Source organism: Halichoerus grypus, chromosome 2 (assembly GCF_964656455.1).
Source record: "Halichoerus grypus chromosome 2, mHalGry1.hap1.1, whole genome shotgun sequence".
NCBI lineage: Eukaryota > Metazoa > Chordata > Mammalia > Carnivora > Phocidae > Halichoerus > Halichoerus grypus.
Genome location: NC_135713.1, coordinates 9,438,877 through 9,466,286, shown reverse-complemented (window position 1 = coordinate 9,466,286; position 27,410 = coordinate 9,438,877). Strand labels below are relative to the sequence as shown.

The 27,410-nt window shown below is 39.5% G+C and overlaps 1 protein-coding gene across 4 annotated transcripts in view; it reads left to right on the top strand.

Annotated features, from left to right (window-relative positions):
* Positions 1 to 848: 848 nt before the first annotated feature.
* CTNND2 (catenin delta 2) overlaps positions 849 to 27,410 on the top strand; it is an 892,725-nt gene continuing 866,163 nt past the window's right edge. Inside the window, exon 1 of one of the 4 annotated variants that reach the window (XM_078066561.1) lies at positions 849 to 1,148. In XM_078066561.1, the coding sequence (XP_077922687.1) occupies positions 1,112 to 1,148 (37 nt within the window). In that variant the 5' untranslated portion in view covers positions 849 to 1,111. Of the gene's footprint in view, positions 1,149 to 1,225; positions 1,359 to 1,530; positions 1,799 to 27,410 lie in introns of those variants that run through there. The other 3 variants (XM_078066564.1, XM_078066562.1, XM_078066563.1) reach the window with 3 other exon arrangements.

Below are 27,410 nucleotides of genomic sequence, written 5' to 3'. Positions count from 1 at the left end.
AACCTGTTTAATCCAAGTACTGGAGGTGACCAAAACTGGACTGGCGCTGTGGGGAAGATCGCAGATGGGTGTCCTGCCTTCCCTGCTCTAGAACAACAGGATTTCAGAACATGCACTTCCACCCAGTAGCATGCACATTCAGCCTGCCCCCTGCCCCCAACTCACACCCAAGCTATTCTAGAACCCCCTCCACCCCGGCCCCTTTGTTTGCAGGCTGACATCTGTACCCCCCCCCCCCCCCCCAGTAAACTGTCAGCTTCTTGCACGTGAACGAAGGAACCGGCCCAACCCCGGGTTCCAGGCCTTCCCCGTGTCCCTTCCAGCTTTCGCCTGGTTGCGAGCATCCACCCATCTCGAGGCCAGGCGGTGCGTTCGCCAGGATGCTCGGCCCTCTCCCAACCCGCCGCCTCCTCCCCTCTCCCCTGCTGCTGCTGCTGCCGCGAAAACCAGGAGAAGTGGAATGCGCACGGCGAAGCGCCGCGCGGTCGCGGCGGCACTGGGCATGCTCGGCACCCAGGGCAGGTTTGGGCGGCGGGGCGGACGCTTCCTCACTAGCCGGGCGCCCGAGCCGGCCGCTGAGGCATAGGTGGAGGCTGAGGCTGCCGCGCGCCGCGGGAGGAGCCTCGCCCTCGGCGGCGGCGGCGGCGGCGGCGGCGGCCGCGGCGGCACAGGTGGCGCGGGCCGCGCGCTGGGCGCAGCACGGGAGCGCTCGGCGCCGGGCGCCGCGGCGGCCCCAGGCTCGCGCCCGCGGCGGCAGCCGGCCGAGCGGAGCGGCGGGCGCAGCGGCGGCGGCGGCGGCGGCGGCGCCCGGAGCCCCGAGGAGCCTGGAGGAGCCCGGAGCCCGCGGAGCCCGCGGAGCCGGGCAGGGGGCGCTGCGCTCGCCGCGCTCGGAGGGGCCGCCGGGCCGGGCGCCGCGCACTCGCGTCGGGAGCCGCCTTTCCCCCGCGGCGCTCGCCAGTGCTCCCCGCCAGCATCGCCTGTCCCGCGGCCGCGCTCAGACAACAAAAGCGGAAGATGCCGCAGTTGGGCAAGGTCAGGACCTTGCCCTGAAGCCGGGCGGCGGCGCGCACGCCTTTTCCCGGACTGAGGAGCTGTCGCTGGTGGCGGGTGCATGTTTTCCAGGAAGCAGTCGGGCGCCGCGCCGTTGGGTGAGTTGCTTTCGCTGGGCTGCTGGGGCCAGGCGCATCCTCCTACTCGGCGCCGTCCTCCTCCTCGCCCTCCTCCTCTCGCCGCCGGTGGGGGTTGGTCCTCGCTCCCCGCCGGCTGACGGCTGCTGCGCGGTCCTGCCGGCCGGGGGAGGACCGCGATCGCGTCCGGTCCCGTCTCGGAAGACAGCTCCGCTTGGAATGGGGACCGGGGTTAGTGCCTTTCTTGGAGCGGTTAGCAAGTGGCTTCTTGGCGTGCTCCCCCTCCCTGCCACCCCTCTCCCCCGGAGGAGGCGTATATAGGGCAACACCAACAATACTGCTCCCCGCCACCTTCAAGAACATACCCGTTGCCTTCATGACGTCCCTAATATACGGAGAAGACGGGGTGGGGGTGGGGAGGACTTCCCTCTAGTCTTTTGCCCTTATGTTCAATGTCATTACGATGTTTGGCTAGAACAAAATGGAAATACTTAGTCATATGCGTCCATGGCCGTTTCTTCGGTCTCCCGCTGCTTGCCAGACCCAGAGCCCCTTTGGTCTATATTTAGCGGTTTCACAGGAAGCCTTTCCAGCTCGATTCACAGGTTTCGGGGGCTTCTGCGTCCTGACAATAGAGAGCGAGGCTCTGGAAAGCGCCGCCTGAAACCCAGGTTTGGAACGGTGTGCATGTGTGTGGGAGATTGCGATGCGATATTTGGGTGATCGGTAATTAATGGCTGAAAGCAAAGCTGCTTTTCTTTTTCGCCTACCTTCCTCATATTCTGGTGTGTAATGTGTTTTCATCGATTGCTGCTCAGCTGGTTTGAGCCACTACGTTCAGAATTAAGTCACTGAAGAGGTGGTGCAGCCTCCCTGGTCGTGTGGTAGGAAAACAGTCTTAGGGATTTTTGGGGGGTGTGTATGTGTGTGTGTGTATGTGTGTGTATGTTTCCAACAAAGAACAGCTACTTCCAAAATGCCTAAAGTTGTGTTGAGATGTAAATGGAGGGGAAGGGAAGGGTGTGGAAATACAGAAAAAGAGGGGCAGCTTGTGGTTCCAAGATGTTTTGTTCCTCTTGTGTGCTTTGGTTGAACTGATCTGATTTGCTTTGGCCCTGAAAGGTGTTGTTAACATGCATGCCTAATGTTATCAAGCAAATACGTTGGTGTAGAAAAGGGATATGTTATAGGTATACTCTCAGGCCTGACATACATAGATTTTCACTTTTCGGAACTATGTGACCAGTATTTAAGATGCTTGCAATTTTCTGCAACGACTTCCATGAAAATAGGGAGGTGGTCAAACTACCCAAGAGTTCTCTCATTGTGCATCTTTCCATCAGTAGCTCAGCGTCCGGTGGTAGTCCAGTTCATCTTTTTGCAGTTAGTAATTCACTTACCGGATTAAAAGGCTTTCAAGCTGCACCGCTTCTAAAATCCCATGGAGAAGTGTTTGATATGACTCATGTAGAATTACAGGGATGAACCTGTGCATGATTTGGGGGCCTCATTCTGGGAGAATGAGCAGGCATCCTCAAATAGGGACTGGATGCTTTAAACTGCCCTAAATTCTTTGCCACCTGCAGAATCCATTTTTAGTGTTTCGGGGGAAATGTTAAGTGGCATCCTTACTGCTCTGTGGGTCACAGGATCTCAGGACTTGAATGAAGATGCTTGCATTTGGAGTTAGATGGTGAAATTTGGGAGACCTGTAATTATACAACTAACAAGTTTCAGCGTTGCAGGAAGACTAGCAAGCTCCATAGGGCTTGAGGTAACTGAACAGTGTGATTAGCTCTACCTATATTGTGTTAGTTTCACCTTATTCATATTTAGAAAACTTTCCAAGAGCGCTTTGAACACACTGTTGTGCTCACTGCATTGTTTTAATATAAAATTTCTTCAAAAAGAAGCACTAAGTGAGGTAGACCTTTCTTTCTCTTTTTTCCTTTTGAGTCTACTGTTCAGTTTTAAACATGACACTTAAAGGACTAGTAGATATTGTTCCGTGCTTATGTATGTGCGCAGAGAGCAGCCGAAGAGCATGAACAAAACTACATGTGTTGTATATGGGAGTTTTATGTTATATTGTGGATTGAAAATGATAGTACCTGATTGAATGGCAATTGTAGTAAGTACAGGAGGTTTGTGCTCTAATAAAATTGTCATAATCTTGCGGAAAGGAGTTATTTAATTTGGTGAATGTTTGTGTAGTTGTACAACCTAATCATTATAGATGTCACTAATGTTTTCATTGTTTGTAATAAAAGTCATGCACTGTCAAATTACAATATTTCCATCAACTTCACATTTTCCATAGTAGAGCACAAGCCAATCTTTCTCCCAGTGAAATGGCTCATCAGGGAGAAAATGAAATTCAAATGAAATTAGTTGGAAAATGCAATTTATAGTTTTGTTAAATAATTTCTAAGGATAATGTCACTTTCATAATGACCTTTAAAATTAAAAATGAAGTTATCATATTCTCAAATATAGAATTACTTTTGACATATAGTTGAAAATGCAGTGCTCTCCTGAAAATATTATAGAACTTGTTACTTCCCATGGTGCTTTATCGAAGTTCTCTTTTATATGGTATGCATTTATGTGAGATTTGGTGAGTTTTGTAGAGTAATTCCATCAGGTTGTCCTTATGTAAGAAAACAGTAAAACTACATTTAAAATCATTTATTGTAATTTGTCCATAAAGTCAGCTATACTTTGTGTGGACCAGTGTATCTGGTTGTAACAAGCCAGTTGGACTAAAGTGGGAACTGTTGCATTGTGAACTGCCAAAAATGTTTGTTTTTTTTCCTTTTTCTTTTCCTCATGACTATCCACAGAAGATTTGAACACCCATTTATGATTGTCTCTGTGGGAACATTATTTTTACTTCTGTGGTGGGGAGTCAGTGATGCTAGTATAGTCTTCATGAAAGATTTTTTTTAAATAGAGATTTTTATTTTTAGAAGATGCCACGTAGTTGAGAGTATTTCAACTGGACCACTGGATTCAGAGAATGAATTACCTCTGAATGACCATTCAGAGCATGAATACCAAGAGAACTCAGGCAGATATTTTTAAATACAGTATTGCCACGGAAAGTGTGGCACGAGGGGTCTTTGCTGGCCGACTCAGAGGTCAGAAATACATTTTTAAGCCAAATTCTTCAGTTGGCTTCCATGATGGTTTTCATCATCCGTATTCCAGAGGTGTTCTCAGGACTTTGATGGCTTTGTGCTAAGTGTTATGTGGATGTGGGTGAAAAGTTAATTTGAGTTAACTTGTTGCTGGCTTCAAGTTTATCTGATTATATGCCAAAACCACAGCTTTTTGTATTAATATAAAATATTAAATGTGTCATAGATAAATAGTTTCTATCACATTGTCTGCCAGTCTTACCCACTGATTAATACACTGCCTGGTTGGGTTTCATGAATCTAGTTGTGTTCACAAACAGTGTGTACTCTCTAACACAGGAAGCTCACAGAAAGATTTTATCATACTGTGCTTTTAGTCCATTAACAATGTTAAGACTCATAGCAAAAATGTGTAGTGATGACACTTCAGTTGTTTATCTTTTGATCACATAGCTGTTAAGTATGATCTCAAGCTCCATATCACGGTTAATTGATTTGTAGGAAATGTCTTAGCTATATTAGGATATTGAAGTTATACTCTATATCAGTTTTTGACAAATTGCAAACAGTACTTCCTAGAAGCTTTTCATCTTAGACACATATTCACGTGTATCTCTTGGTGAGGTTCCTGAAAAGTTATCTGTAAAATGAATTACATCTATTGAAACTTACTATTCCATTAATTGTCATTTCATGTCAGAAATATATTTCTAGAGGAAAAAGTTGGGCTCCGACCTACAATGAATATATATAATATATATAATATACATATATGTGTGAGTGTGTATAATACATATCCTATATATTATATATAAAATACATATCTAAAATAATGAAATATGTTTATATTATAGTGTAATGCTGTTTGGGATTCTGCTTTGCATAGGTGCAGACAGAGATGTGGAGAGAGTGCTGGCTTTGTGTGGATCCCAGCTTTGTCTCTTTTTATCTGTGTCCTTGGCCATTTATGTGATACTTAGACTTCAGCTCAATTATTTTTTTTCGGCTGTAAAATGGGTACAAAAGGAAAGGACAGAATATCTGAAGAGATTGATTTCAGGATAAAGTAAATAAGAGCATAAGTAGCTTGTAAATTATAAGCATTTGCACAAACACAGGAGATATGTATCTGCATATTAGGAGGGATACTTATGCTTCATTTATGTATTATTCAATGTTATATAGGCCTCTATCCTCTCTAACAAAAGCTATTAAATGGATATATTCTCTCCCTATTTCTATTGTAATATTACTTTATTATGTGGATTTGCATATAAAGTATGTCAAGTTTTCTAGTCTACAACATACCAGTCCTTTACATATTAAAATATAAATTAGTTAAGCAAAAAGGGAAGTAAATTATATCTCCCAGCACCATTATTTAAAAAAAAGATTCTAGGGGCGCCTGGGTGGCTCAGTCGGTTGAGTGTCTGCCTTCGGCTCAGGTCATGATCCCACGGTCCTGGGATGGAGCCCCACATTGGGCTCCCTACTCAGCATGGAGTCTTCTTCTCCCTCCCCCTCTGCCTCTCCCCTGGCTTGTTCTCTCCCTCTCTCTCTTGCTCACTCTCTCCCAAATAAATAAATAAAATCTTAAAAAAAATAAAAAAAGATTCCAATCACAGTCAGAAATTATAAAACTTTGATATTCTCAATTAGTGTTATATTTTTCACCCAATTAATATCAAATTTTCTACAAGATTCATACAAGAAATATTATAGACAGTTGAAGAAACATGACCTCCCTTTCTATGAGGTCACATTTTAAACATATGCTCTGTTGGGAACCACAGGGCATGAATCCCATCATAATATCATTGTAACAAAAAAGAAAGAAACCTTAAAATAAGGCTAAATTTATTATGTAAAGAGAAGACCCACTCCCCCCATTAAAATCAGCTTTTTGAAATAAAAGTGTGTACACTGGTACCTTTTTGACAATAAATGGTAATTTTCACTTGTTACCTCACTCTGAGTACCTTCAGTAAAGTGCCCAGGTCCTCTGGGTTTGATCATGCCCAGCTCTTATGAAGGATAACCATGATCTTTAGCAACATAATTTTTACAAAAATAATGTTTGGATATATCTTAGAATTTGTTACAGAATATGACCTGTGTAACAAGAGACTAATTTATCTTAAGTCAGAAAAACATTTTGACAATAAATACGGTTATTTGTATTCAAATTTATGTGTTGTTATGGGAACTGCCAATTATAAGTTACCAGAGTAAAATACGTGTTATAATAAAAGACCTTTCTGTTTTTTTGGCTCAGAGTAAGTGGTGAGCCAATTATGTTTGGTTAAATAAATACAGATGTCAGAATTTCTGCAAATTTTACATGATAATATATTACTAAATGGGATGCTTAATTTGTAGCATTAGATGATGAAGAATAGATAAAATTTAATTTTATCATTGAAATTCGCTAATACATTTATCCTGCATAGGTAAGGGCTGGAGTTTTCTCATTAATAACATTTTTTTTTTTTTTTTGCTTAATAGATGTGATTATCACTGTCTTTAGAAAGTTGATACAGTAGGTATATATTAAGAAAATGCATTTTGTATACATGTTTTATGTAGATTATTCTTTTGGTTCTTACAATGCTTATTGTAATCTTCTTTCCTTTAAATATGCAACAACATAAATCACAAAAAAGGCATACATTTATGTTAAATTATAAAATGTGCTGAAATGTGGATTTTTGGTGTCCTTAGGAAACCCAATAAATATCATCCCAGAACCCTTACAGTTTCCGAAAAAAGTTGGTATTTTGAAAGAAAAAGAAGTAAAGGAGTAGCCACCATGGGTGAAATAATCAGTTTTGGTTAGACGTACCTTGATGTGATGCCAGATGACATCCTAGGACCTTGGCCTTCTCCCTTCCTCTCTCCCCGCAGGGACAGAGCTGTCTCTGAGCCCTAGAGCCTAGTCTTGCCTCTCTGCAGGCAGGAAGATCTCTAGAGGAAGAAGGAAGGAACTAGCCAAGATGCTTCCTTCATTTTTCAGAAACAGAGAAAGTGAAGGGTTGGAGAGAGACCAGAGTGTCACATGAATTAAGTTCCCTTTACCTGGAAAAATATCAGAAGTAGGCAAGAAGTGTTCCTCATTGACGTGGTTTATAAAGAATTCAGGTTGTAGAATTCTGGATATAATAGTTTCCACAATATTTTGCTTAGAAGTTGAGCTTTTTAAATATTTTATGGTATTTTGACACTATATCAGGAATTATCAGGGGAGTGTCTAATGCCCTGGCTGATCTATAGAGAGTATGGTCCATGAAATTCAGCTGATTTATGTATTGCCAACTTTAAAATACCTCATTCTTCGTGTGCCCTCCCTACTCTCCACGTTAGACTTTGACATCCAATAATTGGATGGCCTTGTAAGTGGTGAGGATTGGGCATAAAAGGGACAGTGTCAAAATCTGATTTCCCAAACCATATATAAATAATAATCCATGTGAGCTCTTATCTACAGCACTTTCTACCCCAGTGTAGATAATTAGAGTTTGGTTGGCATTTAATGTTTTAACTTTTAATAGGAGCAAAAATGGACACCATCAAGAAAGAAGAATAAAGTGAATTTCTAAGTAAATGTGATGTTTTATTTGACTCCGAGCATGACTACTCAACCTTAAAAAAGCTCACTTCTTAAAATAAATTTTATTCTTCTCTCTCAAATATTTTGTTTGGACTCTCAAACATTAGAGTAACCTAGCAGTCATTACCTTCAGAAATGCAATAATTTAATTTCCAGGAAGAGCAACTTCTTTGGCAGCAAACCAAGTCTCCCAAATACAAAAAAGCCAAAATTCAGTCTCCTATCTCTAATGCAGTCCTTGCTGGTACTGACTCTGTTTTTGTGTGTGTGTGTGTGTGTGTGTGTGTGTGTGTGTTTTGAGTCACTGGATAAGGAGGTAGAAAAGAGCTTCAGAAAAGCAGAAAGGTGAAATGGGCATCATCTGAAAAGTCTCAGAGACAGTAGAAATCATGTCATGTCTACCCAGGTCATGGAAGGTGGTGCAGGAATCATGGGGCTTGTAGTGTGTGGATCAGACTGTTTGGTTAGAGTTGGGTTGCAAAAGAGTAATAAATATATTTAGGTGCATAAATATATTACGACACCTCTATCCAAAGGAACATTATACAGTTAGGAGTTATCTCTTCCAAAAAAGTGGGAAGTGTTCATGATACTGGAGGTTAAGAAGGTTAAGCAGAAAACTATATTGAATATGATACCCTGCGCACATACCCATACACACACACATACAAACATAAGAACATAGTGTTAATGACAAGGTTTCAAGTGTTTTGCTCTTTGTATATTATCTGCTCACCAAATACATAATTGTTTGGTATGTGTTACATCATTACACAGAAAAAAAGCATGCCTTTAAATTTTGAAAAGAATATTATATTTTTGCTTTGGGATAAATTTCATTAATTAGCTGAATGCCTGACTGCAATTAACATACATCCTTTGACTGTATATTACATATATCCTGTTCAGTGCTACAACTAGGGTTTCTCTGTTTTTAACTTTAAGAGATGTGTATTTTTTTAAAAGATTTTATTTATTTATTTGACAGAGAGAGACACACCGAGAGAGGGAACACAAGCAGGGTGAGTGGGAGAGGGAGAAGCAAGCTTTCCACGGAGCTGAGAGCCCGATGTGGGGCTCGATCCCAGGACCCTGGGACCATGACCTGAGCCAAAGGCAGATGCTTAATGACTGAGCCACCCAGGTGCCCCTAAATTTAAGAGATGTATTGAGTCGGTTTAGCAAGTTGGTATCTTCTTGAGAACTGTGCAGTGTATTAGTGAAATATTTTCTATTTTTTTGAAAAATGTTTTATTCTTTTTTTTGTTTTCAAAAGTAATGCATGATCATTAAAAATTTGAAAATACAGGAATGATGAAAGGACGCTAAAGTTCATGCATGATCTCAAGTCACAGAAGTGACTATGTTTAGTAGAAATGCTAATCCATATACATTTTTAAATTTAGAAGATTCCTCATATTCTGTTTTGTTACTGTTTAAAATGTAAAGTGGCTTTTTTCATATAATTTGTATTCATTTTTAGTGTCTGTTTTCCATACCTTTATGTAACATCATTTACTTAAATAACTTCCTATTTTGGGAGATTGATGGCATTTTCATTTTTTGGTGGGATATATGATGCTGTGATTAAAGCTAAATAGTTTTCATCAGCTATTTTCTGTAGATTACTTCATAGAACTGGATGTTTTCAAGGCTGTTGATATATGTTGTCAATTTGTCCTGCAGAAAGGTTATATAATTTACATTTCCTTCGGCGATAGAGGAGTGTGCCAATTTCTCCATGATTTCAACAACTGGGTATTATAATTAAAAAAAAAAAAAAAGACAAAACCCAAGCAACACATTCCAATTAGGGGGAAAATTGTGTTTTCCTGTGATTTAATTTTCTTCTCTGTGAATATGGCTGAGGTTAAATATTACATAAGTTTATGATGCACTCGTAATTCTTTTGTAAATTATCTTTTTGTATCTTCTGCATATTTCTCAACTGGTTTATGCCTCATTTCTTATTGATTTATATTATTTGTCTAAGGTAGTTGTATTACCCTTTGCCATGTTTTATCAGTTTATTCCTCATTTTATTCTTATTTTAAAAACATAATTCTAAAGCTTATAGTTAAACGTATTCCTTTTTCCTGGGGGGAGGGGGTCCTCTTTAAGGGCACATTCTCTTGTTTCCTGATTTTTGTGTCTCAGTAGTAAATATGGCAATGGAACAGATGGTGGAGGGAGTATGTAATAGTCGTATCCTGACTTGATTGAGTTCATACCTCAACTTTTCCATTTTTTTTTTTCTTTTAGCAAGTGGATAAGTTACTATTGAGTGTCAATATTGATAATGGAGAGATAATTCCTGTGTTTTCAGGTTGTTTTGAAGGCAGATAAAGAGACTGTGGATCTCGGGTGCCTGGGTGGCTCAGTCAGTTAAGCCTCCAGCTCTTGGTTTCGGCCCAGGTCGTGATCTCAGGGTTGTGAGATCGAGCCCCACGTCGGGCTCCGTGCTTAGCATGGAGTCTGCTTGAGATTCTTTCCCTCTCCCTCCACCTCTGCCCCTTCCCCCACTTGCACACGCGCACGCTCTTTCTCTCTAAAATAAATAAATAAAATCTTAAAAAAAAAAGAGACTATGGACCGCACCTACACGGCAGAGAACTTAGTATTGTGAACCTCAAACACCTTAGCTATTTCTACTGTTAAATAATAAATATGACATATCTTTTTCTCTGATTCTGGCATTTGCTTTCTCCTCATGAAGCATAATTACACACCTGCACAGGCTCAGGGACCTACGTGTGACAGGCCAGGTGTTTGCTCTGTGTATGGTGGAAGCTCTGTGTATGTGCTATAGTCATTCTCCATGTGGCCTTGCTGAAGTATGTTTCAACTTGTTTGGGAAGAGTAAGTTAGGATGTCATTCTTAGGCAAATATATGATTTTCTATTTCACAGATCCAATATAGATACATATATATATTTCTTTTTTAAAAAGATTATGTAGTTTAGAACGAGAGGGACAGGAGATAGAGAGAGGGTGGGGGGACAGAGGGAGAAGAGAGAATTCTCAAGCAGACTCCCCACTGAGCGTAGAGCTCCATGCGGGGCTCGATCCCAGGACACTGAGATCATGACCTGAGTCAGATGTTTAACCGACTGAGCCACCCAGGCGCCCCCATACATATATTTCTATATCATATCCTATGTGTACCCCCTAGGTACATCATGTACCTTTCTCTCTGGTCACATAGGACCATGCATCTTTCCACCCCCACTCCATATTGGTCCTCTGTCTCTTTATCATTGATCCTCAAATCCTAGGACAATAATTGGTACCTAGTAAATACTCCATTAATCATTATGGGCCATACGTACATTCTTGTTTTCATTGTCAAAACTGGTTCATGAGCTAGGGTTTGTTTGGTTGCTTTTGGTACATTTTGGGTACTGGGTACTGTGGCATTCTGGAGGGAACGCTGAATTAGGATTCTGAATCCTGGGATCCAGATCATGAAATCATTTGCTTTCTCTTGTGACCTTGCACCTGGACCTATTTTGTCATTTGCTCGTTAGGATCAATCAACATTTACAATATTTTTGTGAATGTGATATGATAATAAAAGTAAAAATGCTTTGGGAATCATTATCATAACAAGCATTTAAGTGTAAAATAGATTCCCTGAAATTTGTGGTGTGCCTTAAAAGCAGGGTATTTTTTTTTTGGATAAGCTGGAGTCAAAAAGATTTTCTTGTCTATAAAACTAAATCTCTGACCCATTATTAATATGGTTATGAAATGCTCAATCCTCTAATGGTTGTAAAGATACTGCTACATTCCATGCCATCGGGTATCACTTAGAGGAGGATTTCTCTTTTATCCATCACTGGAAGTAATTCCTATTATTTCCTTATACCACTTCAAAAATTGTGTCATACCAAATTGGCTCAAAAAAAGTTCTACTTCTTTCTTTTTGCACAGACATGTGCTGCTTAAAAGAGTAGTAAAAATGAAGCCCTATTGTTCCCCAGGGATTGAAGTCTGTAGAAATGTCCCCGGAATATTATTTTTTCTCCTGGTGGGCTGCCGAGTCTGGCGCCTGGAAGGCTTTATCAGAACAGTTTTAGAAGTGTGAACTGTAGCTGGCTTCCATTTTTTGAGCATATTTCCTTAAATACTTTGAACAAAATTTCAGAGAATTCTTATCACTCTAACTGTAGGCTGCCAATAGGAAGAAATCATGTGTAAAGTTATGAAAAAAGCTTTAATTTGTTCCCTATTCTCCAAACTTTTGAAGGAAGTGCAGAAGGGAACTTCGTATCCCCTCAATGAATGTGTTACTTGGTGAGGAGTAAAGTTTTAGGGACTCAAGCAGAGATGCTAATCATGGTTTTGCTTGTACTTACAGCAACTTCAGAGACAGTTGTATTTTTTTTTTTAATTTAGCTTAGGGCAGGTTGTGTGATGAATTGTACAGTGATTCTATGTTTCTAACTGTAGCAGTTGAGAAGTTCATGGGCTGCTCGTAGCTAGTACATATGAACCCCCTGAACGAAACAGAGTGTAAGAGGATTTTGGGGCAAGAGGAAACTGACTTAGGTGACATCCGTCCTTCATGCACACATATGGACGGTGGAGACAGAAGACTGTTCTGGTGACTTCTCATAGAGGGGTAAGGGCTAAGTAACGCCTGAGAGGAAGTGTAGAAATTTTAAGAAGTGAGAGGGAGCAGGAAGCTTAAACGAGTTTTGGCAACAGGAGTTTTTGACGCATTGGCCAACTGGTCATTGATGAATCCACTCAGTCAACACACTGGGCTGAGTATGAATTTTGAAGAAGCAATATGTTTTAAAGAGTCACAAGATCAGGCTGCTCCAGGGCTGGATGGTCTGTCCCCCTCTGAGTGGTTGAGCCATTTTCTCCAGTTGAGGGGTACCTACATCTATCCTCTTCAAACTTGGATTTCAAGCTCAGGTTGCCACGCCCCTTGTTTCCTGTCACTTCTCTGAAATCCTTCCCTCATGTCCTGTGTGCCAACTCGGTAAAATGCATTCTGTAATTGCAACGAAGACTCAAGATCTTTCACTACCGAACATAAATACCTTACATTTACACGGTGTAATAATACGAGTCTATGTTGCTTCCTGGTGGCTTGTCAGAATGTGCATTTTCTACCAGTGTTTATACCTCTAGAACGGCAGGTGAGAGAGCTGCAGGTGGAGAGAGCAGGGTGACAGCCTGATGAAGTGCTATCTTGAGTTGAACAGGGTGTGGGAGGAAGTATAAGCAAAGCTATTCCTTTGAGCTTTATAGCATGTTAGTCATTACAAGGGCTTCCCCGTATTTTATCTTTTTAAAGCGCGGCTGAGAATTTTGAAAACAATGTAACAGATTTTAGAACCAATAGTAGATTTTGTCATTTTTGCTTATTCTCAGAAGCTCCTTAGGTGATATCCATCTGAGTTTCAATATACATGCTGTTCCTTGCTGTTATTCATTATGGGAGCTGGTTGAGATTTGGCGGATTCAGGATTTGGTGGCTAGAGGAATTTTTTTTCTTTTTTTTTAGCTTTGACCCGAAGAAGATGCTTTTGAACTCCGTTATTTTCAGTTTCTCTCACTGTCCTTTATGCTTACACAGCTGTGTTTGGTGCCCTTGCTTTTTTTCTTCTTACTTTTTACAACGAATCGCTTTGTGGACTATGAGGGATCATTTTGTTTCCTATTTGGTGTACCTGATTAGTTTTCAATATGCATGCCCATGATTTACATTAAAAAGCTGCCTGTATACCATTTCTGCTTCCTAGTTTTCCTGTAAGCAGAGCATTGTTACCCATGTGTTTACCGCTCACGAATCTTTGAAGATCGGTGTCATGAGGCGTTTGGGAAGAGGTTGGATTGCTTGCCTCTACATCCATTACGAGGTAGAACAGTGCAGGTAGGGGGGTCGTCTATATGCAGATGGTGTCCAGAACTTTGCAGTGATTCTCACAGCACCTGGAAAACGTGGCCATCATCATGGTAAGAAGCTAAGCTGCACGTGCATATGAAGCTAAAAAATACAGATGCAGTGTGAGATTTCAGGTGTTGTGGTATGGTATTATAGAGAATATTGTGATGTCAGAATTTGTGAAGCTGCTTGTGGTTCCTCAGGAGAAAATGGTAGAACATTTTGGTGACGGGTCTATAGGCGGCTCTGTAGCACTGAGTAGGTGATGGGGTGCCATACGCAGTGGCCACAAATATTACCTAAATCAAATGTAAGGACATGCCATGTTCCCCTCCGTCATAGAAGTTAGGGAAGACGTCCAATGGCTTGTCTGTTGTGATGGTGGAAGAACTTCACTAAATGAAAACACTACACGGGGCGGTCTTCGCTCGGGTTGCCATAACAAAATACCATGAGCTGGGGGGCTTAAATGACAGACATTTATTTCTCACAGTTCTGGAGGCTGGGAGTCCAAGATCCAGATGCCCGCTGCTTCGGTTCCTGTGAGAGCCCTCTTCCTAGCTTGTAGACAGCTGCAGTCTTTCCGTGTCTTCAGATGGCATTTCCTTGTGCGTGTATCTCTCTCTCTTCCTCTTCCCAGAAGATCTCCAGTCCCTTCAGGAGGACCTCCTCTCATGACCTAATCTAAGCCTAATTACCTCCAAAGCCCCAGCTCCAAATATCATCACATTAAAAGAGTAGGGCTTCCACATATGCATTTTGTGGGGACCCAAACTTTCCATCCATAACAGAGACCACAGGGTAAAACCAGCAAGATCCCAATGCCCAGAAAGGCCCACCTCTGGTGGCAGATTTGGGGTGTTTGATATTGAAGTAGTCCCTAAATGAATGGGAATCACTGATAATCTGGGTCATTATTTAAGGTGTTTTAAATGATTTTTTTAGTTCACTTTAAGTGTTTTTCTTTGATTTATAAATTATAGAATGTGACACACAGAACAGTATGCTAGACAGAATACCTGGGTACAAATTTCCATATTTATTAACATATGGTATTCCAAAAGTCTTTTGTATAATATTTTAAAAAATTACATGGATGGTCCTCACCTTGGTTGAACCTTTCACTTCTTATCAATTCACTCTTAAAAATGCTGATCCCAGCCCCCATCACCTCTCACCAAGATTTCTGTAGCAGGCTTCTGGCTGGGCACCCTGCCTATCCTGTGCTTCTCAGTTCATCACCATGGGCACCCGGGTGGCTCATTCAGTTGGGCGTCTGCCTTTGGCTCAGGTCATGATCCGGGGATTGAGCCCTGCGTCAGGCTCCCTGCTCAGCGGGAAGCCTGCTTCTCCCTTTTCCTACCCCCTCTTCTGCTCTCTCTCACTCTCAAATAAATAAATAAAATCTTTCAGAAAAATAAATGAAGTTCGTCCCCACAGCAGCTGGAGAGCTCCCTCTGTATCTACTCATATCTTGCCTTTGCTTAGAACCCTGGCAATGACACACAGAAAAAAATTCAACTCCTTCCTGTCTTATCTCACCGACATCCTCTCCCACTGGTTTATTTGACAGCAGCCACTTTGGCTATCTCTCTGTCTCTCGTACACATCTCGCTAAAGTTGATCCTTTCTCAAGTTTCTCACCTAATACTGACCCTGTTTTATTTTCTTCCCAGCATGTAAGAGAACTGGAAATCTTCTCATTTATTTATCGGTTTGCAAGTGTATTTTCCTGTCTTCCCCCATTAGAATGCAGCCTCTTTGAAGGTTGGTCATTAAAAAGACTTAAAAATTCATCCTATACCGATGTACTAAAAGTACGAACTCACCAGGATTAATGCCTACCTGGCTTCAAGTAGATATCTTATGTAGGATAATGTTTAATATGCAATAATCATTGAATCATATTATAGATATATGTTGAAACGGGAAGACAAGATAGAAGACAGATCATCTATCACTGAATGAATGTCAGAGACCAGTATGATGATTAGTTAGGAAGAGCTGATGCGTTTCCATGTGTGGATCTAATATAATGCTTTCACCTACCAGGTCAGCTGTCATGTGATTTCCTGGCATTCTCAAGTATAGCAGGCTGTTTTTCAAAGGCAGATTATCTCCTAGTAAATGGAACATAAATATGCCAGGAATTTTGTGGCACGAGAACATTAAACTTACTTTTAGAACAAAAAAATAGAACTGTACAAAGTTTACTTTTTCACGGAACAATATTCATCATCTTAAATCAAGCAGAGAATATGAAACATGGGGCAATGTTGATTTAGAGGAGAACTTTCAGGATATTTGTTTGTTAAAGATATTATCTTAAGAGAAAATATTGATGAACGTAGGCAAAAATAGGAAAAATGATCATATATGATTATCAGAAGTAGATTTATTTTCTCAAGGGGAATTTATATTACATTCCCCATTATATTTAAATTGAAGATACCATCTATGATTTGGAATATTGTCAACCGAAAGAAAAGTAAATTATTTTAAATTATGACAACATTATCTAAATGTTACTCTTGGCATAAGCCTTGAATGATATATGTTGGAAATTTTGTGACTTGTTTAATAAAGGATATATGTTAGTGTGTCAGGGATATGAATTTTTTAAGCTGCTACATATTAAAATATCAGAAGCCAATTTATGTGATTTCAAGAGTGATATTTTCATAATTGCATATTTACTTTTATTTCATCTCATACAGGAAATGTCTGTAACTTAGAGTTAATATTAACAGAAATATCAGTTTTTGCTTTTATAAACTTTCATATCTCACATTTGGACTCTGCTATCACAAAATCCCCTTTTAATTTAATTTAGCTCTGCCTTTAGTCAAATTATGTCTTTGAAAAATACAAATCCTCCACATAGAAAATTAGCTTAAAGTTATTAAACTAGTGTCATTAGATTGAGGAGTTTCCTCTTAACTAACAGGAGTATTTTAAAGTTTTTTTTTTTTTTATGTTTAAATTGTTGCTACCTACTTAAGCAAAAATATGGATTAAATTGTTTCTTACTGTATTGGCTACATACGTCTGCACCTTTTGAATCTGTAGCTTTTGAATCTGTATGTAAATCATGTCTGAAAGTAATTGACACAGTTTTGTCTTGGAGAGCAGTTTGGGGGTTTGTAACCAAAAAGGTGTCATCTGAGTGCGTGCCCAGATGGTGGTCTCATCAGGAGCTCAGTGGAAGCGGCATTCTGGCTCCTTCTCACATGTTTACCTGTTGACATTCAGCATGCTAATAATTTCAGCTTTTGGTTTTGAGTCTTATTCAAGGAGAGAAATGGTACCTTCATCTGACTGTTTACCAAGGGTAGTACATGCCTTGAGAAGGTTTTTATTTATGAATCATTCTGGGAAATCCAGGCCTACATTGCTATATCCTTGGGAGTATTAGGTAGAACCATGTGAAATTGCTGACATGCAACTTTCTTTGACCTACAAAAATGGCAATTTTTTAAACCTAATCATTAATCTCATTAAGTGAGGAGCTAATTAATAATTGCTAAATAACATGTATACTTTTTTCCTCTGCCATCCACCATTTAGTAGGTTAATAACAAATAAGAGATTCAAATTCTCTTGTGTTTTCAAGTACTAAGGGAGATGTGCCAACTCTTGGGTCATGGGGGAAACCACTGATTGGATTAAAGTTGGCAGGGCTGGAAAGAATTAACTTAAATCCCTGAGAAACTTACAGAACTGTCAGCTGGTGTGTTTGGCCCTGGGGAGTGGGATGCAGGCTGTCACTTTCTGCCATAGACAGTTAACTGTTATCTTCATCAGTGATTCTATCTCTTCTGGGTTTTTTTTCTTGTTCTTGTTGTTTTTACTTCTGTTGTTGTTGGGGTTTAGCCTAGCTCTAAGCTTGTAATTTTGGTTTTTAAGCTATATAGGATTTATTTATTTATTTAAAGGACAACATAGATTAATGTTCTAATATTTTCATGAGACTCTTTTCTAAGTTTCAGTGATTTTTTGTTCTTGAACTTTAAAATGTCATGTGATCATTCTAAATTATGTTAGAATTCATATAAAAATGCCATTGATTTATATAATTGAAGCTCCTGAATCTTGTCCAAATGTTTACTTCAAACTGGATATGCTGGTAATACTAAAGTGAGGGTATTAAAATATAATTTAGTTTCCAAGAATATAAGTAAGCAATTTATAAAAATTGTCAATTAAAAAAATCCATCTTATACCCTTGATATGATGGCTTGAAAATGGTGCTTGACTTTTGTGACTTCTTCCCCAAAACCTGTAGTCCCAGTCTAATCATGTGAAAAAACATCAGGCAAGTCCCAAATGAAGGACATTGTACAAAATATCTAGTTCAGTATTCCTTAGAACTTTCAAAGTCATCAAAAACAGAGAAAATCTGAGACATGGTCAGAGCCTAGAGGAGCCCAAGGAGACATTAAGACTAAGTTCGGTATGGTGTCCTGGATGGGATCCTGGAATAGTAAAAGGACATTAGGGAAAAATTTAGTAAATCTGAATAAAGTATGGGCTTTTGTTAATAATAATGTATCAATACTGGCTCATTAGTTGTAACAAATATACTAATGTAAGATGTTCATAATAGGGGAAATCAGGTGTGGATGTATTCTCTCTACCATCTTCACAATTTTTATGTAAACCTAAAATGATCCTAAAACATAATGGTTGTTTTTCAGATCTAATTTTTAACACTGTAAGTTTTTAAAATACCTGCTCAAAGATTTCAGTAAAGGAAAGGATGATTTGTTTGATTTTAATAGGCTTGGATGGTGTCCTAATATCTTGAAATTGTTATTCAAATTGATTTATTAACTATTAAATAGTAAATCAGCATAAAATATTTTTATCATCTATGTTGTGGATTTATGGTTAAGGTGAGGGAAGAGAGGGAGTTTATCAAAATTACAGAAAAAATAAAAAAGAAGACTTTATTTGATGATGGCTTACAGTCATAAGATATGGGTAACACAAAATTGGCAAAATGTCTCAATATATTTTGTTTAGTTTATGGCTTTTATAGAAGCTAAGGGCACTGACATCATTTGTTTTGAAAATATTTTAACAAATATTTGAAGATATTTTAACAAATATTTTAACAGGGAATCTTTGCTTCCTTCCACTTAGAAAACCAGAAACAAATGTAATTAGTATTCATTTTATGAATTGTCTTACTGTTAACTTTAATGCCTTGTTCCTGGTCCTCTTATACAACCTACACAATCCCCAGGATGTTCCTATGTACCTAGAGTTAGAGTTGCCAGATTTACCAAGTGAAAATACAGGATGCCTAGTAAAATACAAATTGCAGATAATTGGTAGTTTTGTTTTGTTTTGTTTTCAGTGTAAGTATGTCCTAAATATTGCATGGGACACACTTACACTAAAAAAAAAAAATGTTGTTTTTCTGCAATTCGGATTCAACTGGACCTACCCAGGCAGAATCTGTTGGGCATGATAAGACCTGCAATTCTCTTGATTTAATAATATTAACAATAATAATTATTATAGTTCTTGAGCCTTTAATAGATGTTTCAGACTCCCAACACTTTCCTTGTGATAGAAGACCTTCTTTCGGGTTTACTAATTCTTCAACGTTGCTATCTGTTTTTTTTTTTTTTTTTTTTTTTGAGAGAGCGAGCAAGAGAGATTGCATACGTGAGTTGGGGGGAGGGGCAGAGAGAGAGGGAGAAAAAGAATCCTAAGCAGGCTCCATGCTCAGCGCAGAGCCTGACATGGGGCTGGATATCATGAACCTGAGATCATGACCTGAGCTGAAGTCAAGAGTTGGATGCTTAACTGACTGAGCCACCCAGGCATCCCTCAATGTTACTATCTTAAATCCACTTTCTTGTGCTAAGCCTTTTAGTCCTAAGCTCAACCCAAAGTGAACTCTTACAGAACTTTTGTTTTTCATTCATTATGGAATATTTCATATTTTGTCTTTTATAGTAATCACCTGCTAACTTGTCAGACCATGACCTTGAAGAGAGAATCTGTCATAATTCCCTGGGCACCTCATACAAATGGGCATAATGTATTAAAATTTTTATGATTGAATAAGGAGATTGTGTATTCATTAGGATAAACTCAGTTATGCTGCTTTAACAGACCGCACCCAAATTTCAGCAGCTTAAAAAGAGTAAAAGTTGGTACATCTTCAGCATGGGTTGGTGAAAGGTGAGAATGGAGGCTTGGATAATCCTAGGCACTCTGGGACCCAGGCCAATGGATCAGCATCTTAGTGAATTCTTCCATGACCATAGAGGTAAGGAAAGGGTAGTAGAAAATTGAGTCAGCTGTCACTCAGTCCTATATAATCAGGCAGAGTGAATTATGTGGACATGCTCAAGTTTCAGTGCTGAGGGAAGCCAGTCCTACCATATGCCCTGAGGACAGGGAGAATTGGGATACTGGTGAACAGCCCTAAATACAGCATAGAAAAAAAATTTTGGCAGAGTCTTTGAAGGAGAGTTGGACAGCTTAGAAATACTTTAATTTTAGGAGTTATCCATGAGCCTACAGCTTTTTATTGGTAAATTTTGCTTCAGAATTCTTGTACATAAAATAAAAACAGGAATTTGTATAAAAGTAAGAAAAAAATAAATGTCAAAGTCTCATTAATGGCACAGAATAGGGCGTGAGTCATGATTGGGAATAAATATTATGATAATGTGCTCAAATGAAATGGTAGCACACTCCAAAGTGGCCTTGCAGTTTTTCAATATTTCCGTGAAAATTAACTTTTCTGGAAATGCTGTTCCCAGATGTTTAGAGAAGCCAGATCAAACTTTTCCTGTATATACATACATATGCACATGCACACATATATATGTATGTATATGCAAATGTATGTATATATAGTTTTTTAAAAATAAACTTGCAGACCTGATTTTTACATTTCATTTTGGTGGGAACATCAGAGACACTTGCCAGTTTTAAATGTCTCTCTGTCTCATCTGCGTTTGTTTTCTGTTGTGTACTGCCGCCCTGTCATTTCCCGGGGCGCCCCTGTCCTTGCTGGCACGTCTGTCTGTCCCGAGGACCCCTGCAGTGGGCGGTGGGGCGGTCAGGTTCCGCCTGCTCCACTCGGCTCGCGTCTGGCACTCCCCTCCGTGCAGCAGCGTCTCCATGGAAACCGCAGGCTGCGGGGCGCGCAGCTCGGCGGTGCGGGGCGGGCTGGAGCTGGCAGAGGCAATCAAAGAGCAGGGAGGCCTTGAAGAGCCCTGGAAAAAGCTTCCAGTGTAATTGCAGAGACAGGACCGAAAAATGTTATTAATTTGAGACATCCAGGCTCGTGGCGAAACTCCCAGGGGGCCCCGTCTCTGCTCACACCTTGCAGAAGTGTGCGCCGCGTGCACTGGCTTCGGGCCCCTTGGGCAGGTGTTCTCTGTTGGGTTCTGAGGAAATTTGAGGAGGGCCGAGGGAGGCTCAGTGCTGGGCAGCGGCTCACATGGAGCAGACTGCCATGGCTTTTAAGAACTAATAATTTGGGAAAGATGTAGACACCGAATGTCCTGGTCAGTGGTTTTCAGGCTACAGACTTCAGCTCAGGGTTCTGCAAATAAGTTCTAGCCACTTTTGCAGGTTTACAAGCGTGGGAGGTTTCTGGTGGAATTGTACTATTTGAGATCTGGGTGGTAGAACACTGACAAACATTTGCTTCTTCTGTCTTCTCGAAGCATCGCTCTACCCTGAAGATGGGAGGTAAACAGAAGTACAAATTCCTTCTGTTTCTTGGGTTGCAATGAATCCTGCCCTACTTGGACCTGACCTTTTCTCCAGGGAGCTCATCCCCAGGACAAATGAGCAACCTTTTACAAGAAATACACATAGTGGTGTGGAGAGAGAACACAGAAGACAGGAAATTCTTAAGGGAAGAGAACTGAGGAAAATATGTAATATTTATAATAGTTTTTTATAACTCTTATACCAAGTTTATTAATATGCATTGATGTAGTTTTTCAAGTATAAAATGAAAAGCAATTCAGAAAAAATAAAATGGCATTTTTGAGTGTCTCTTATTACTTCCAAAATGTCTGTTCCTTTGTGTGTGCCTCTGTGTGTGTGTGTAATATTGTTAAGCTCTTCTGTAAGGCGCTTTTAAAAGAAGAAAGCTTGGATAGAAGATAATTTTTTTCAGTACTTCTTTTCTTTTTCTTTTTTTTTTAAAGATTTTATTTATTTCTTTGTCAGAGAGAGAGAGAGTGGCAGGCAGAGGGAGAAGCAGGCTCCCCATTGAGCAAGGAGCCTGAGGCAGGACTCAATCCTAGGACCCTGGGATCATGACCCCAGCTGAAAGCAGATGCTTAACCAACTGATCCACCCAGGCGTCCCCAGTATTTCTTTTCTTATATGCAAGATTCATTTATGTGATTCCACCATATGGAAAGACTCAGAAGTTTACATGCGGCTCTTTGGTGCTTACATATTTTTAGTTATTAGGTGGATTTATATGTCGTTTTATTCTAATTTGATGTTTGTAATTTGAAATTGTATTTTTCTTGCCTTTTCCTATAGCACCTTTTCCCAAATGCAAGAAAGCATTAGTCCTTCTCATTTGCTTCTCTAATGTCTTTGTCTTAAAGACCAGTGATGCTCTCAAGAGAATATGATGGTAATAATGAGGAAGAAGATCATCATTATTATTATTGAAAGTGAGGATTTTTTCCCCAAACCTTTTATTTTCCAGCTGTGGATTGGGCAGTAATATGAAATAAAAGCTTCTTAATAATAGATACTTTAAACATTGGAAATTATTTACAAACATATTCAAATATTGGTGATACAGTTTAAAAACTATCTTTTGAAATCTTTTACAAATTAAATATGGTTTATTTCTTAGATGCGTGATTTATAATGATAATTCAAAATTATTTTCAAACTTTAACTTTGAGACATCATAATACATTTTGGAAAATGTAACTGAATGCCAATTAAAACAGCAAATAGCAAAATTCAAACAGTGTAGCTAGTGTAGGACATGCATTTAATGCATATATTAGAAAAGAAGAATAATTGATAATTAATGAGCTAAGCATTCATCTTAAGAAATTAGGAAAGAAAAGGCAACGAATAAAATGAAAGAAAGCAGATACAAGCCAGCTATTATAAAAATGCATACTACAGTCATTTCCTCAGTATGCTTTAGTGTTAGGAATCTGTTTTATCAGTCACACACCGCTTACCTATTTACAACAGAGGCGATTTAATATAGGAGAATGGTTACATAGTTGAGAGAAAAGCCAAGAAGTCAAAGGAGGCAGGGAAGTAACTCAGAGACTTAGCCTCAAGGAGCATGACTCCCATTAGCACAACCAGGGACTGTGCGGTCCCTCTCCCCTACCAGGAGACACTTAGCAATCTTTGGAGACATTCTGATTATCAATCCCTGGGTGGGAGGTGCTAGTGGCATCTAGTATATAAAGGCCAGGGATGCTGCTAAACATTCTGTGATGCACAAGACAGCCCATGTAACAAAGAACTGCCTGGCCCCAGATGGCCAGTAGTCCTGAGATTGAGAAACAGTGGCCTTGAGAGATAGGAGAAGGCAGTGCCAGCAGGATCCAAGGCCTGGATTTCCCAGAGGGAGAGGACCATCCAGCAGGACGTAGAGCCATGGAGGGGATGTAGCTGCTGTCAGAGAGGCTGCTGGAGGCAAGAGGAAGGAAGAGTGATACTCTGTTTCTTGCCTCCTTCCTTCCATCCAGCCTCTTGGCAGGGCCTCCCAGTGGCTGAACTCAGCCAAAAGCCTGCTGTTCCAGGTGCACAGAACACTGCCTGCAGGGCAAGCCCATGATGCTGGGCAGAATCAGGAAGGTGGAGCGGTGATTCCGAGGGCACAGGGGAGGTGCCAGCCAGCAATTCCTGTAATTCCCAGTATTGACAGATGGAGGAGAGACCAGTGATCATTTCAATCAGTGTTTAAAAAATACCACATTTCCAAAATAGGCCGTAATTAATGCTTTGTAGTAAACTAAGAATTAGGGAATTTCTTAACCTAAATAATACTGAAATATCCTAGGTCTGTAGTATCATTTTCATCACAAAAACTAAAGAATATTTGCTCTCACCACTTCTGAGACCTCAGCTATCACAATAAGACAAGAAAAGACAAAAGAAGCAAGAGATTAGAAAAGAAGAGGAAACATTTAAAAGTTATTTGCAGATAATATGAATGTTTACATGCAAATTCCAAAGGATTCTGAGGATTAACTATCAAAACTACAAAGATATTTCAGCAAGTTTTCTGGGTGAAATATCAGCATGTTAAGTATAGCTTATTTCTTTCATGCTTGATTTATAGCGATAATTCAGATTACTTTTAAAAGTTAACTTTGAGACACCATAGTAAACTTAAGACAGTGTTTGTAACTCAGTACCAATTAAAATGGAAAAAGTGTGAAATAAAACAATGCTAGCTTTGAACGCTTGTTCAATCCATAGCATTATTGAATGCTCATGAATGTATGGTCTGTTTTTCAGATCACTTTTTATCCAAATCAGGCTTTTGGACTATTTCTCTCAGCTTTACTTCCCATGCAAAGTTATCTTTCTATTTTGTTTAAATCTTTATATGCATTTTAACATGTATATGTATGTATGTATTTACACACACACATGCACACATAGTTTGTTGAAGGAATATAATTATATTGATTTTAGCCCTTTGATTAAGTATTAACCTTTTAGACTTTTAAATGGATTCTTCCCTATGAAATGCATTTGTAATCCAAGCTACCTTGTTGAAAGATTATGTATGCAATCTATAAATTCATAAATCCATATATTTATAAATATATCATTATACATGTGACATAGTCTTTCTATTCTTTCAGGGGAATAGAAATAACAAACTCTTGCCTATCTTGTCTTCTATTTCTTTATGTGAATAGCACCAAGTTAAGTATTTTATGTAACGTTATTCATGATATGGCTGTTATAAAATTGGAGAATTTATATACTTTAAGATTTGGTCTGTTTAATTTTTTATCAAGTATGATCCCTTAAGACCATTGTGGAAGCGAAAACATACCTGACGGAGAGCCAGCATTTGGCTTTGATGATCTTGATTACTTTCTTGCTAATGTTCATGGATTGGAAACTCAATGTGCTAGTGATTCTAGTAAAACCCAGAGTCTGTTCAATTTGCTAATCCCAAGTGCTGAGGCGCTATGGCAGCATTTTTTCTCTGCGAAGCCTTGAGGATTTTTGATTGAGTTATGTATTCTTAGAGCAAGTGCCCTTGCACAAGCTCAATAGTGAATTTAGGGGGTTAGGAAGTGAAAATTGAGGCTTCAGGGTAAAGGGTATATTTGTGAAGTTGGAGCACTGGATACGACAGGAGGCTAAAAGCTGGTGTCTATCGAGTGCCTATCAGTAGAACATAGGTTTCTATCAGAATGATTTCACAATGTGGAAATCTTTGTTCCTAAATGGGTAAAGACTTAGCAGCTCTATAGGAAAGTTATTTCCAAATTACCAAAATGAAAGATAAAGCCATGAATAGTGTAAGAGGTTAAAAATATTTTGTTTTCCACTTATGCAAACCCCTTTGGGATTTGATAATTTATAATTTTTTCAAACTTGTTTGGAAGTATCTACTTAATCACCACTACATACATACTTTTTCATATCTAACTTAAAAGGTGTCTGGGTTATACTTTACTTTGCAAATTAATGATGGGATTTACCTTTGATTTAGTACAGGTTATCTGGGTGAGAGATTGTAGTGCTAATTTCCTAAAGTAAATGTTATTACACTTCACTGGCTCAGTGACATTTGATATTAATACCATGTTTTCATGCATTATGGAGGTTATGATAAGTTTCTCACAAAGAGGTCATAAGAATGAGAGAATTTTATCATTAAAGGTTGCTGTTTTAACTTAGAAATAGGATAGGGCTTTAGTGTATGGTTAATTAATTCCAAAATTTGCTCCCCTCCCCTTTCCTCTTAAAGCAAGTCTATAAAAGTGCTTAACATTCTATTCAGCACTGACTAGCAGAGCTTGAAAATCTGTGTCAGTCATGATATGACTGTCATGAAAATGGAGAATTTATACATTTGTACACAAAAGGACAATTTAACCAAACTTGTGATCCTTTTCCCACAAGTAGGGAAAAAATAACTGAAGTTGTTCTCTTTGGGACCCTGATTTCGTCAGCAAAAATGAAAATGCAAGAAATCTGCTTTTTATATTTAGAAGAAAATAGCACTGTCAAATGAAATGAGAAATGTGGGATCTTTTATGTAGTTCTTACACCTTGGCTATGAAAGTGTTTCCCTGCAAAGAGAAGAGTCTTGTGTCATCACAAAATGCTGGGGAGTGCAGAGGGAAGGTAGGATGTAAGATAACCAACCTGGGTTAACAGTATGCACCTTGAATGTTAGCAAACACGAAGCTGATAGCTTGTAAAAAAACACACGAGATAGAGAAAAGAAAATAATTTTCATATACATCAGAATTTAGTCTGCTTCTCCCTCTCCCTCTGCCTGCTGCCCCCCCCCCCGCTTGTGCTCTCTCTGTGTGAAATAAATAAAATCTTAAAAAAAAAAAAAGAATTTAAAACAATTAATGCATTAAATTCTTGTTTAAGAACTTAGTCTGAATAACAAATATAAGACTAGTTATCAAATTTAAGACTAGCCATCAAGTTTAAGACTAGTTACTATTACCTGAATATTAAATTTAACCTGAATATAAAATTTAAGACCAGTTACTGTTACCATAGGTTTTTCCCCACATATAACACACACACTCAAAAATAATAAAACACCTTCATGTTCTTCAATCTAATTAGTGAAGTATTTCTCTAGAAATCTGCAAATAAGTAGCTTTAAAATAGGAAGAATATCTTAAGGCGGTGTTAGTTTTCCCATCTCTTCTGTTCCCCTGGAGGGGGTAATAGTACATGTTCTCCGGGCGCCTGGGTGGCTCAGTCGTTAAGCGTCTGCCTTCGGCTCAGGTCATGATCCCAGGGTCCTGGGATCGAGCCCCGCATCGGGCTCCCTGCTCAGCGGGAGGCCTGCTTCTCTCTCTCCCACTTACCCTGCTGTGTTCTCTCTCTGGCTGTCTCTCTCTGTCAAATAAATAAATAAAATCTTTAAAAAAAAAAAAAAAAAAGTACATGTTCTCCTATGGGCGCTCTATTGCCTGTAGTTCTTCCTTTCCACCAGTGGAGGCGTCTCACCTGCTGGTTCTTCTAGGGGTGGAACAAGTTTTGTTGAAGGTAAATACTCCACACGAGGCTGCTGTCAAACTGCTCAGGTTCTCCTTCTCCTCACTTTCCTCTTGGGCAGGTGTCACGGGGGTAGCCTCTGTTCCCGATCCTTGCCCAATTGCTGGAAGTTGTGGAGGGGCTGGCTGTGGCCTCCGGTCTAAGGTGACCGTTCAGCTCTGGCAGCAGTAAAGCAGGGGGCTATATTTTTAATTCTATCCAGTCTTTCTTAATTGGTTCAGAATGGGGAGTTGACTTATATGCAACATGTTTATATTGATTTTAACTTTGTGATAAATTAGTAAGTTCATATATAGTGAGTAAAATCTCCGGTGACCCAATTTGCCTTGAAAGATAAATATATAGGGGTTAGTGAGAGGAAGCCTCAGCCCCCA